Source organism: Syzygium oleosum, unplaced genomic scaffold (assembly GCF_021117445.2).
Source record: "Syzygium oleosum isolate NSW1041296 unplaced genomic scaffold, Sole_v2.1 Sole_v2.60, whole genome shotgun sequence".
Classification (NCBI taxonomy): domain Eukaryota; kingdom Viridiplantae; phylum Streptophyta; class Magnoliopsida; order Myrtales; family Myrtaceae; genus Syzygium; species Syzygium oleosum.
The window spans coordinates 589,550-603,207 of NW_026607544.1; the positions used below are offsets into that span (position 1 = coordinate 589,550).

General features: G+C 39.7%; 2 protein-coding genes across 2 annotated transcripts in view; both read right to left on the reverse strand.

Moving 5' to 3' along the window:
• Positions 1–7,331, reverse strand: part of LOC130137084 (disease resistance protein L6-like) — a 55,322-nt gene extending 47,991 nt beyond the window's left edge. The window contains exons 1-4 of the mRNA XM_056307821.1: positions 6,561–7,331; positions 4,824–5,904; positions 4,359–4,652; positions 2,704–3,610 (exon numbers count right to left, since the gene is read on the reverse strand). Of these exons, the coding sequence (XP_056163796.1) occupies positions 3,446–3,610; positions 4,359–4,652; positions 4,824–5,904; positions 6,561–7,087 (2,067 nt within the window). The 5' untranslated portion in view covers positions 7,088–7,331 and the 3' untranslated portion in view covers positions 2,704–3,445. The remainder of the gene's footprint in view (positions 1–2,703; positions 3,611–4,358; positions 4,653–4,823; positions 5,905–6,560) is intronic.
• LOC115668800 (disease resistance protein L6-like) overlaps positions 2,181–13,658 on the reverse strand; it is a 102,113-nt gene continuing 90,635 nt past the window's right edge. The window contains exon 5 of the mRNA XM_056307820.1: positions 2,181–2,429. Within this exon, the coding sequence (XP_056163795.1) occupies positions 2,256–2,429 (174 nt within the window). The 3' untranslated portion in view covers positions 2,181–2,255. The remainder of the gene's footprint in view (positions 2,430–13,658) is intronic.

The window sequence follows — 13,658 nt, forward strand, 5'->3', positions numbered from 1 at the left end:
TGGTGGTCTCCCAATTATGCTGGTGAAGAATTCCATTCTAGGTCCTATCTAACCAACGTTGTATATCGTTTTAGAGTGAGAAGGAAACCTGGGCTTTCGGCAATTAAATGTGCACCATCCACATGACGGTGGATCAAAATGGACACAATTGAGCAAAAAGAAATCAATACGTGTTCCAATGACCACATCCAAAGGATAAACCGAGTTGCCAGAGTTTTAAGAGGACTCATCTTAGACGTGAGAAAGTAGGAAGGAATTAGGCATGAGACAGTGAAGCACTAAGGAAGTAAATTGAGATGCACAACTGCCTGACCAAGCACCTTGCTACAAAGTGTCTCATCTATCTCTCTTCTTTCAGTTCAAATCAGAAGATCGTTGCAAAAACGGATGCTTGAACATATAACAAAGCCGTGTGTACTTTGTCCAGCCAATTGTCCAGTCAGTCACGCAGTAATTTGACCTGTGGAATCCCCAAAGCTCTTGGATGCACCCATGAAATATATACTGTCCACTCAACTTGATCGATTATATGCCCTCATTAAGATGAACCTAAGTTGAGATTCTAATGATTAGACTACTGTAAAATAAGGTAAATGCTTCAATGTCGGTTTTTCGTTACTTATGCTAGAGTAGAGAAGGTGTAAGCAACTACAACATCCAAGTATTTGCCATGACGGCGAATGCAAAAAAAGGAAATTGTACTCTAGATTTTTAGCAACAGCACACTGATGCATATCCGAAGCTCTTCTGTTCTTACACCAGAAATAGTGGCGGTCAGTCTACAAGCATGAATAACTCAAAGTAATCATCCTTTACACCCGCACTTGTTGTATAAAAGTATTTATGGTTGATTAATACAAGCTAAGTCTATTAATAGGGCGCAAGTTCACAGCAGTCACTTCAGGCACATTTCGTGCAGCCAACCCACGAACTTCTAGCCCCTTCAACCATATGCAGCAGACCTCAAATTCCCAATGGAAAATACAACTGCCCAAAATATGTAAAAAACAAACCTGGCTATCCCATTTAATTCTGTATGAAGGACCGAAAAGAGAAGCATTGTTTGCTTCATTTTCAATCATTGAGAGCTCCTCACAGGCAATAAAGAGACAGTGGATACTCATTAAAGAGACCATTTCATATACTTACAAACTCTTCATGAGAAGATGCTCAACATCCTGTGTAGAAAGCTTTGTGCGCTCTGCATCAACATTCATGGGAATGGTTCGATCCTCAGACGGTCGACTCAAAAGATTTACATCACCGTTCTCCATCAAAGCTGTAATAAACTCTGTTTCCCAAATTATGCAACTTTCTAATATTAATTCAGCTCACAAATACACATAATTCTTGTACCACCCCAACTAACAGATGCACAACACGCCGGCACATGATTACACGCAATCGAGCAGTCCACAGAAGCATAGCAACATAACTAGACTGAGTTTTCCAGTAGTCAAACAATTGGAAAAGAAAGCAGACCCTTATACAGCTATTACCATATGAAGCTAGAGATCGAGCTCATGCTTAACTACGCAAAGATAAATCACACGATTACATTCAACTAAACACCAACTGCCACACCATCCGTGCCTGTTCTTCAGCGGTTAGCTGGTGATTCCAGAGCTTGAGTTCAGGCCCATGCCTTTCGCCACTGATGGAGTTAATGAGTGCAACCATCGGAGCCTCATGTAGCACCAAATTCCTCCAGCTGATCGGCACTGAAGAAGAACATGAGCAGGCGAGCGAAAAGTGGCAGTGAAGAAGGACTTGAAGCTCACGGACATCGAACTTGAAGCTCGCGAAGACGGACTTGAAGCTCGCGGACAACAGAACCTGGGAAAGAAGAGACGACGGCGAACGACAGACTGAAGCTTGCGAGGAGCGAGCGAGTAGCGACGAGGATTGGGGGACAGCAACTTGCTCGAGCAGCGGGAGAGAGGAAGAAGACAACGTGAAAAAGAACCCTAATCCCAATTCAATTCGAGATTTTGTTCAAATTTCGGACAAATATTGCCGTTGTTTTAGCCATCGGAAAATGTCGGCCGATGAACATTTGGTCGACGGACGAGCTCATAGCTCTTATTTGAAATTGACTTAGTCACTTCATGCTTTTTTTTGAGAAAATGACTCCGCGTTTCTTTAACGAAAAACTTGAAATTTAGAAATTGCTTTAAAAATTAGCCAACGGAAAATAATATTATTATCAACAATAATTTATACATAATTATTTTTATGAATAATAAAAATATTTTTCAATTATTTTTTTTAAGAGATGAGTATTTTTTTGAAAATGTTTTCCAAATCTTGAAATTTCCGTGAAACACGCGCACCCAAGCCCTTTTTTGAAGTCTTCTCCTCTTTCGTTTTCCTTGTTCCTTTGCCGACTCTGTCTTTCTCGCTATTTTCTTCTCTTTATTTCCCTGGTTCTGCAAAAGGAAATAATAAGGTGAGTTTGAGGTCCCTTTTGTTATTAGATGGTGAGGGATCGTAATATCCCCCAACCTCACCGCCGAAGTTGACACACACACACACACAGAGCATATGGAGATTCCAAGTAAGATGGGGCATTTTTAATGAGATTGTCCTTGGTTGCACGTTTTAGAATCGGTTCATTGTCTCTCTTCGCTAGAATAAAGCAGAAATAGAAAGCAAGCAAAGCAGAAGAAACAGCGATGATCTATGAATAGAAAGAAGGCGCACCGTTTTCTGCAGGGGATCCCCTGTTTCTGTTTCGGAGTCCGTTGTTTCTGTTTCGGAGTCTGGCGCTTGCTTTGTTCCATTCAGAATCTTCTCTCTGTAAGACTCCCAATTTTCGAAATGAAGATCTGGACTAGTGTTGGGTAACTTCTCACAATCTTTTATGTTTATCTGGCTCCCATTAGGTATTTTTGAGCTCGATGCGTCCAAAATCCTTTCCAGTGATCTGCACCCATCAATTTTCAACTGATCCAAAAACTCTAATTCATCGATGCCCTCGACAACTTGCAGGCTCGGGCACCGCTTAAGAGTTAACTCCATCAAGTTCTTCAAGTTTGACAAATCGCCTAACCTTTTTAATGAAGTGCACCTTCCAACGGAAAATACTAACAATAATTCCAACGTAAAAACAAATTGAATATCCTGTAGCCCTGGGCACCCCCACAGAACGAATTTTTGAAGCTTCTGTAGGGAGCTTGGGAAATGGAAGGCTCCCCTCCAATGATCAATCAACTCGAGAGCTTGTACCTCAATGCACCCCGGCTCCTCCCGCAGACAAACCAACCTCTCTAACGATCCATAGTCTTCGGGAAATTCAAGTTCAAGTTGCTGTAACGCCTTGTTTTCTCCTGATTGTCTCGAACTTGATGAAACGAATACAGTCTCCTTCTCCGATGGAGGAAGCCATACTTGTTTCCCTCGAGTGTCATAGAGCTCTAGAATTATCAACTTTGACGGAAGTTGTCTAAAAGTTGGCACGTCTACTCCATGTAGAGTAAGTTCTTTCAGCTGAGAAAGGGAACCCAACTCTGTAGTTGGTGCACGGACATTTGAAAAGCCAAATTGCAGCTTGCTCAATTTGGATAAACTCCCAATCCAATGCAAGTCGCAAGTTTGAATTCCATCTAATCTGGCCATAGATTTAGAGCCATCAGCTAGGGCCAGTTCAACTAGATTAGTAAGGAATGAGAGGTTAGGGACAGTCGGCAACGATGTAGATCTCAGCTGTAGAGTGGTCAAACTTATGGGGAGCTCCGGCAACTCTTGTATCCCATCACAATGATTCAAACGAAGTGTATGGAGTTGAAGAAGCTTGCTCATTGTACTGGGCAGTTTTTCAATCGGTGTGACTGATACGTCGACAGATGACAGGCTTGATAGTTTACTAATGGAATCCGGTAATCTTGTAATTCCCGTGCATGATAGATCCAGCTTCGTTAACGACTCTAATTTCAAAATTGAGTTGGGGAGCTCACTCAAGCTATTACAACTCCTAAGAGAGAGGTGCTGCAGCTTCCGTAACTCTCCAATTTGTGCAGGCAATTTTTCAAGTTCAGAACATGACTCAAAACTCAACTCAGTCAGTCGCATCAGTTTTCCAATAGAGCAATCAATTTCCATCAAAGACAAAAATTGAGAAATAGTCAACTTCTCTAAAGCTGAGTACTTGGGAAAGGTTGGTGTCCGATGTATCGTACGATTACTCTTAATGGTGAGAACTTCCAATTTCCTTGCCAGCTACAAAAGCCAATGAAACTTCAGAACAGACAAGAAATGAATGTGGATTTAGGCTACCAATGAGAAAATTAGATAATAAATCCATCAAATTTTGTCCTTCATTGAATGAGAAAATTAGACTAAGAAGGAAACCGGCGTACCTCGATTAGGCTCTTGAACACATCTTCCGTGATATCAAGCCCAGTAAGATTCACCACAACCGCGTTTTCTAGATGCAACAAATTGGTTGCCTCCAAACATTGACTAGGGCCACCACGAATAGAATAACTGAAACTCAAACTGATCCATTTCAACTCGGAAAGACAGCCTGTAAAGTCACCTTTGCAGGTTTCCCAAGACAACCAAAGAAACCGTAAATGTGGGAACCACTTTATTTGCTCCGAAGTGATAGTTGCAAGATTTCTCGAACGGAGTGCCTGAACGCTTTCCTGGGTCTGCTAATGACATTGAGGAGCAGAAGCAGGAATTTGTCAATATCCCACAATTTTATTTCGTAGAAGAAAAGAAAAAATGAAACAGAAGAGTAGCTCCCAATTCATAAACGTGAATCCTCGATTAAGAAGAGGTTATAGGCAATTTTCTATTCAGATTTGGCCATACTTTACCTTTGTTGATCTTAATTCGTAAATGATGTCCTCTTTATCCCACAATCTGGTGTGCCCTTCTTTGGCAATTACCCTTCCAAGATCTCTAAGCTGATCGTGCATCCAAAACCTATTACCACCTAAAACCTTTATCATGCACCTCTCACTAAGGACCTCGATGGCATCCTCCGGGCAAAACTGACAATCTTTCCACACGTACATTGGATTAGTCTTATTCTCACCAATGAAAAAGCATGCAACATCGAGGAATATCTCTTGTTGATTTGGCTCTAAGGCATCATAGCTAATCCTTAGCTTTGCCAAGACATCCTTATGAGGTGTTTTCTTTAGCTTCCCTAGCCACTCTTTCCATATTTCTCTCTTTTTCTGATAAAGCGATGAACCTATTACTGCAAGAGCTAAAGGTAATCCATCTGCAGTATAGACAATCCTTTCTGAAAGAGTGTGGTAATTGGCTGCAGGAGAGTTGTCATTGAAGGCATGCCTACAAAAAAGTTTAAGTGCATCCTCGTCGCTCAACCCCATCATTTCATAACAGCAAAATTTATTCTTACCCCTGGTTTTCAGAACGCTCTGGTCCCTAGTAGTAACAAGTATTCTAGTACCTGGATACAAAGTTTTCTCTCCGATTAGATATTGGATCTGGTCGGCCTCATCAACATCATCCAATACAATTAGCGTCTTCTTGTTGCAAATTGTTTCTTCAATCATATTGATCCCATGATCAATGTTAGAAATGTTAGGAGCCACACTATAGGAAGAGATACGGGACAATAATTTTTTTTGCAGCTTGACTAAGCCCTTGGTTTTTGCCGTTTCCCTCACGTCATCAAGAAAGCAGCAGTTTCTCCCAAAGTGAGGACATAGTTGGTTGAAGATAATCTTGGCGAGGGTTGTTTTACCGATACCGCCCATCCCATAAATTCCAATGAGCCACACACCACCGGAGTTAATGTCTAATAAATCGTTCATGGCTGCTATTTGATCCTCCATTCCAACTAAATCTTTGGTCACTCGTCTTTTTCTTGTCTCGAGCCTGACCACAACCGCTTCAACAACCGCCTGGATAAGTTCCCCATCGCTGCCACGAAGTTGAAAAGTTTCAATTGAGAAAAGGTGACAAATTTGCATGTTGACCAATCATCTACTAAGCGACTGGGTGGGAACGCGATCAAGTTTAGGATATATAAAAAGTTCAACGTTACCCCCAAAGCTTGAGGAACATGATGAATTACGAACTTGAAAATCCATTACAAGTTTAAGTTAAAGGAATAGAGAAAGAGAAATGTTTGATCTTTATATCAAGCAAAAGAATCAGAATGTCTGGCAAAAAAGGGTAGAAGAATCCAAATATAAACATCTAATGAATTACAGTAATAGAAGATTTACTTATTTCTTTCGACGTGGAAAAGAACTTTGCAAAGGCAACAGTTCCTTAATCAAGTTCTCTGGTATACAATAGGAATCTTAATACATACATGGATCAAATTAGTGTAAAAAAGATGAAGCAAAGCCAAATTTTTTACATGATGGAAAATAAGTGAAAAACGAAATTAAATAACCCTATTCGGTCAGAAAAAAATTTGGATATCTCGTGGTTCAAAAAAACTAAAAGAAGAATTTGAAACTTTCTGTTTAAAAGAGGGAAATTAGAGTTTGAATATAATTAATGAATTTTTATAAGAACTATGGTCCGATTTTACAAAATTATTTTCACAATCATGGTTAGAAAGTTACCCTGAATAATTATTCGGCTTCCATCCCTTAATGCCGCCAACTTTTTTGAGAGCCTGCCGCCACATCTTTATATCCTTGGAGCTGAACTTCTTCTTCTGATTCTCTATCTTCTGCTCCAAATTCAATATGGCTTCGTTGTACAACATGGTTTTCAACTTCACGTCATCAGGTTCCACGTTGTAGAAGATGGGCAATATGACTTTCTTATTCCCAGCTTTAGATTTAGAGGTGTTCTCCACCATCTTCGCCAGCTCTCGAAGGCACCAGTGACTTGAAGCATAGTTTTTGGAGAAGACGGGTATGTAGACCTTGGAATCATCGATCGCTCGCAGAAGATTGTCACTAATTCTTTCACCCGATCGAAGATCCTCGTCATCGATGAAAACACGAATCCCGGCGTCTTTCAAGACAACGTAGAGGCAATTAGTGAATCCACAACGAGTGTCGGGTCCTCTAAAACTCAGGAACACCTGATACTCACTTCCATATGTATTGCTTGTGCTCGTTCCGGTTTCTGAGCTCACCATAGGAGCTCACTTCGCACTTAGCAGGGTGAGCCCTCTCTCTGTGTCTCCAACAGACACTGTTGAAATACTTTCTACTAGCAAAATCGCACAAAGCCTTGCGGTCCTCGAATGTGAAAAGCCTTTATTACATTCTTAATGTAAAAAGCTCTCTCCACCAGATCATCCTCCCTCAGGAATTTACAAAAGGAGAACCAGGCCGCTACATTAGAAAAGGAGAAAAAGGATGTTTATTATAGGGACGGTTGTATTGAAAGTTAAACGCAACTTCGGTGGAACGTCCAATTTATAGTCAATAAAGTAGGTGGATTTACAATTAATAAGGTGGAAAACAATAATGGAGGTGTACATTTTAACATGCCCAATGTCTTTTGAGTTTCTTCTTCGTGCTTTTCGCTTTGTGCTTTTGAACTTTTGGATTATAAAAAAGTAAGATTCTCAAACATTTAAATCATTTATGATTATTCTATACCTATATCTATAGTTGGACATATTTAAAATCTCAATTCAGTATTGTAAATTCACAATTTATCTACATAAATGCATAATAACAAAATATTCCTAAAGAATCGCCTCTTATTATGACTCATGTTTCCTTTCTTCTTCTTTATTTTCTTCGGCTGAATTTCCTCTTTAAATACGAACAGGAAGAGCTCTTGATGTGATAGAGAGCTATGAGGGCTGCACAAAGGAGATTGGAAATTTCCTCTTAAAGGTTTTATTTAGAAAGGTTTTCTTCTTACCAAAATGGCTGAGTTGAAAGAAACGAGTGAGATAGGTATGCTATCCCCAAAACCAACAGGCACACCTAGCCATTCCAAGGGGACTAAATTATAGTCTCTTACTTGCTTCTCAAAAACGATCATTTAAGTTCCAAATTTTCTGATTCATAGGCACCACATTGTAGCAAGTGGAGAGCATACTTTAATCATATCACCATACTGAATTAATAGCAAGATCCTAATTAGAAGAGATCATTCTAGGAGAAGAAAGGACAGAGCTTAGGGAGCCATGATTTTGAATACAACATGATTTTATTTTCGTGGCTAAGTCTTGCCCCTTCTTAGCACAATACATTGCCTTGTATAGGCATACCTTGGTGTGGTTATAGAAGCATTGGATTCCTCTTATATAATAAGTAGTACAAGCATCTTTAAAGTAGAAACACTGACACTCTCACAAACATATCACATACCTATTTCATTGCAGAATCCTTCTTCAGTGTTGTCAGCAGAGCTGTCTCAGTTGTCTCCATCATTTTGCTGTCAATAAGCTTGAATAAGGCTGTCAATTTCCCATTAAGACAAGAGTTGGTTGGCTACCGGGTCATCACAAAATGAAGCCAATTAATTAATATATGTGTCATTCAAAAAAATCATAAGTCACATCAATAATGTGAGGAATTATTCGAGAATTGTACTTAAAGGACGTAATTGGAAAATGTGGCATCGAAAAAGTGTTGTGGGGAGTCTAACCCCTCCCCACACATAAATGAACCCCCCTACTACAATTGTCTTTCGTTTTCTCGCAAATGATCAGCCTAATTTTTTTAAATTGATTGGTAACCACTTCATCTCCTTCTTTGAATAAAACCCTAGAAATGGCCCAAAACTTCCAAAACCCTTTTTCAATTACATAGCTGCTCCTCCTGCAGAACAAAACCTCGGAGCTCAGGAACGTTGGGCAAGGCGCTACATGACCTATGTGAATACTTCAACATGTTGATCTAGTTTGGAGGGCTATATATTGCATCAAAGTGGTTGTTGAAGGTTGGCCGAGTTGAACAAAATGCTTTCAAGGTTTTTTTTTTTTACTTCTTTGCTTATTCTTTGAAAAAAAAATTACAATTGTCACGACTCGCCAGATTTTTTCTGGGAGAGGGAAAACGGCGTAGCCTGGTACGCGCTAAGTCTAGGTTTGGGACTTAACTCGGGCTCTCCCAAGCTCATACCATATCATGACTTGTGGTTTAGATTTTTAACCTACAAGTGATTTTTATCTAGGAGTCGCCACTAATCAGTTTATGGTGGGTCAATTAGACACCCAAGTAAAGCAATGGGAGAATTGTCTTACTTTTGCAAACCAGAGATTAAATAAGTTCGGGAACTTGATTACACTAGTTGAATAGCTAGTGCCCTTTCGGTACCTTTTATCCTGTTCATTTGAGAAAATATTTGTCAAACAGTTTGGATTGATTTTAGGACCTATCTCCTAACATGTAAAGTGATTAAGCGAATGCACAATCATTAACGATTAGCAATCAAGATAGATATGCAGCCTAAGTTTCTAATCCTATCTAAGGCGACAACATTCAAAACATGACCATTTGTGCAATTATATTCTAACTCGAAACAACATGCATAATAATAATACAATAGTAATAAAGATAAGATGCAAAATCCTACTGTATAGTCCTATAGGCTTATCTGATTTAGACATAATTATTAATCAAAATAATTTACATAATTTAGAAAATTATTAGAAAATACTAATTTCTAAACTATTTCCTAGTTTTCAATTTTTTTAAATAAAAAATTAATTAATTTTTAATTGTTATTTTTTAAAATATAAAAATAATAAAATATTCAGCTCCGGGTCGGGTCATTGGATCCGGGTATGGTCAGAACAAACCCGAATTCGCAAAACCGATTCGAATTGGCTGATTCAAGTCGGGTTATCGGATTCGGATCGGGCAATGACTGACCCGGGCTAATGAACCGGGTTTCGAACAGGATTAGGCCCAGCTAGGGCCCGGCCTGTTCAAAACGGACAAAAATCGCCAGTCCAACCAAGCCGGTCCTGTCAAACAGGACCGATTTAGCCGGGCTTAATGCGCTTTAGGCGTCGGGGACCTTTGACTGGACAAAATTCCGAAGATTTGCTGGCTGCTTTGTCCGGCCGAGGGTTTCATTCTCTTTAGCTCTTCAAGCTGAGGAGATTGGGGGCGACGGACCGCCGGACGGCCGACCGGGATGGTCCCCGGCAAAGCTCGGACTAGGGCTCGTTGAGCCCAAACGTCGATCGGAGCTTGGCTGGCCGACCCAGGTCATACTTTGACTACATCTGACCTCCAACGGCCATCACAAGGCCACCAAAGGGGACCGAGACCTGCCGATCAGCTCGGTATCCCTGGCAGAGGACTTAAGTAAAACTGATTTCATGTGGGCATTTGGTTGAACGCGTGGAGTGCATGACTAAAACAGGAGGTTTCCGACCTCTCTCGAGGCCTTGGCCAACTCCAGCAACCACGACTCACTTTCGACGGCGATTCTGGATCGAGGGTGGTGTCAGTTGGGCCGGGATACGCGCGAAACGGCCAGCGCGAGTCCCGGCGAACCTGCATACAAAAATAGGGATAAATAGGGGGTGCCGAGAAGCCGCACCTGTGAAGACGCATCAGGGGGGTCGCCGGCGGTCTGCGGGTGATGGCGAGGTTGGCTGGCTTCCTCTTCAGTCCCTGCAAACACTCAATTCACTCTCTTACTCTCTGTTCCCTCTCAAAAATCGCTCAAAATCTCTCTCACTCTCCCTGCTCTGTTTTTTTGGCCGACCCCCTCTCTCTCCTCTTCGCTAGCTTATATAGCGGCCACCGGCCACTTGCTTTTGCCCTGGAAGTCTTCTCCATTAAGTGCTCTTAACTGCTCTTTGCTCCATTGACTTTGGTGGCCAGACTTGTGCGGTGGAGCGGCTTCTCCGCATCTATCCTAGGCAGCCGATTACAGCGATAGGGAGGAAGGAGGAGAGAGGGAGAGAGGTTGGGCTGGTGGGAGGAAAGAGAAGAAGGAGCTAGGCCGGGCCGGGCCGAGCCGGGCCTAGCTCGCGCAGAAGGAAAAGAAGAAAAGGGAGCGGGCTGGCCCGCAGGGGTGAAAAAGGAGAAGGCCAGGTTGACCCAGCCCGATCCACTTTTTTTTCTCTTTTTCTTTTTTTTTTAAATTAATTAAAAGAAAAAAATACACTCTAATAATGGAAAATGTACTTATGTCTATATGCAATGTAATTAAAATTGAAATTTTTTTGATTTTAGGAATTAAGAACATTAATTCCTAAATTTTTTAATAATTAATTTTGGGTAATTAAAAATAGGTGTTAACAACGATTCTACTCGTAATTCTCTAAGAGATTGTTGATGTAATTATTGTACAAAGTGCCTTGAGTGTAGAGTGAAATTAATGTACTTGTAGAGCGAGCTACCGTTCTTTTTGGAAAGGCAATTTCATCTTGAAGGCTTGAAGTATTGCATTAATGGATTTAAGCCTTGTTGATAGACAGAAAAATTGTTCAAAAAGTCATAAACTTATTGCACGGCGGTTAATGCAGTTCTAAACTTTTCAATTTGGCAAATTTAGACCTAAACATTATAACGATTTTCGAATATAGTCCATCCTATCAATTTTGGTCGAAAATTTTTGACGTGACAGTTCAGTTAGTGCTTGCCGTATTATATGGCATAGCTGGACAACCGATGGCTGAAGTGAATGATTTTTGCAATTTCATTTAAATTTTCTAAATTTTTTTCTTCGTTTTCTTTTCCTTCATCTAAATAGAATTTGAGTACGAGGCGCTTGCCTTCTGAATCCACCTGGGCTGCTTCGATATCACCACCGTGAATCTTGACCCTAGACATCATAAATTTTTCTAATGTTTTGTGACTCAAGAAATTCAATCAAATGAGTGGATGATTATCGCTTCCATTCTTCGTTTCTGAAAATGAAAAGTGACTTTTACCCAGAAAAGAGAGAAAGTAGAAGGGTAAAGAGCAAGGACTTCAGAAGCTCTCGTCCTCATCGGAAGGTGATTACGAAGGTCCCTACAAAGTATTGTAGTTAAATGATTAAGCTTATGCTCCGTTTGTTTTATAGTATATGAATAATTTAAAAAATATTTTCTTAAAAATAATAATTTATATTGCTTAAAATAATTAGTTAATAATTTATCCCTAAATATTTTCGTAAATAATGACAATATTTCTTATTCATTTATTTTTTATAAGCAATATAAGTTATGATTTTTAGGAAAAAGTTTTTCAAATCATTTACTTTTTCGCAAGACAAACGCACCATTAACTTCTTGTTTTTCCTCTTTGATACCAGCCAAGTTCGTTCCTCCAAAGCAACAGCACCCCCACTTATTCAATGAAGCTGCAAGTATGTCAAAATAAAAGAAAAGAAAAACATTACCATTTTGGATGAATCGGTAGAGTGACGAGAGACGCAAAGCGAGAACAGAGAGCATTGATTTAGAATCGAAGCAGGGTCGGAAGTGAGTACATGGAGGGGTCTGTCGACGAGCTTCCAAACGACGACGTAGTCCCAAGCCATTGAGACGACTAAAAAAAAAAAGAAAAGGAAAAGGAAAAGAAAAAAAGCACAAAAGGAAAAACAGAAAGAAAATAATAAAAAAATTTAAAAGTTACTGCTCCGGTGCCGAAACAGTAACTTTCTCGCCGGCCGGCAAGTATTTTGGCCGGCCGAGGACCCAGGTCCTTATTTGAGATTTTTTGGGCACTTCGGGTCTTTATTTGAGACTGATTGAGCACTTCAGGCCCTTATTTGACACAATGTTCACTTTGGACCCTTTTTTGAGAATTTGACCCCACTTGGGGTCCTTAATTGAAATTTTCCCTACTTAAAATTCCAATCCAGTATTGTAAATTCACAATTTATCTATATAAATGCAATAATAAGAAAAAGTTCCTAAAGAATCGCCTCTCGTTATGACACGTGGAACTCTGGATTAGAAAATTTTCCTTCATATCACAGAAAATTGGATTTGCTGCATTCACCACAAAAAGTGCTTCACCTAAGCACTACTAAAGCATATGCTTCCTACTCATTATGAAATATTTGTTTTTATCTCTTCGCCTTAAAGACCTACCTTTTATTATAATTAATTACCTTTAATCACTCAAATATTCTCATAAAATGTGCCTTTCTATTAAAAATCAAATGATTGTGCAAATCTTTTACCTTTTTTCGGAAATGGACTATCTATTGTTGAGGAATTGTAATGATGGCCGGTCAATGGTCTTGAGTCTCTTGACCATAAGAAACAACTATGCTTAGCCGAAGAAAAGGAAAAGAAGTTTGATGATGGCCACCGCCGATGTTAAAGATTGATCAATGGTCTTCTACGCAATTTCGCAGAAAGGCTCGCGGTTCTCGAATACAAGTCGAGGACTCTGATGTTAAAGCCATGACGATTGACGAAGACTTTTGAGACTTCTAGGAGACTGTTTAGATATTTTGCATGATGTTTAATTTAACGAATGCCTTTATGACACTCGTTAGTGAGATCTTTATAAAATAACATTACATTTCACATATTTATAGCGAAATAGTCTTGATAACATGTATATATTTTTATGTTTTGATACGTTTTGTTATTTCGTATTAAATAAAAGGGTTAATACCACGAAAAACCCTAAATTAGTACACTCGTGACAATTTTACCCTAAACTAATTTTTTACCACAAAAAATCTATTAACTGGTACACTTGTGACAAATTTACCCTATGTTATAGTGAATTAATACCACGAAAAATCACAATTGATTAACATATGATAAACAGAGTGGT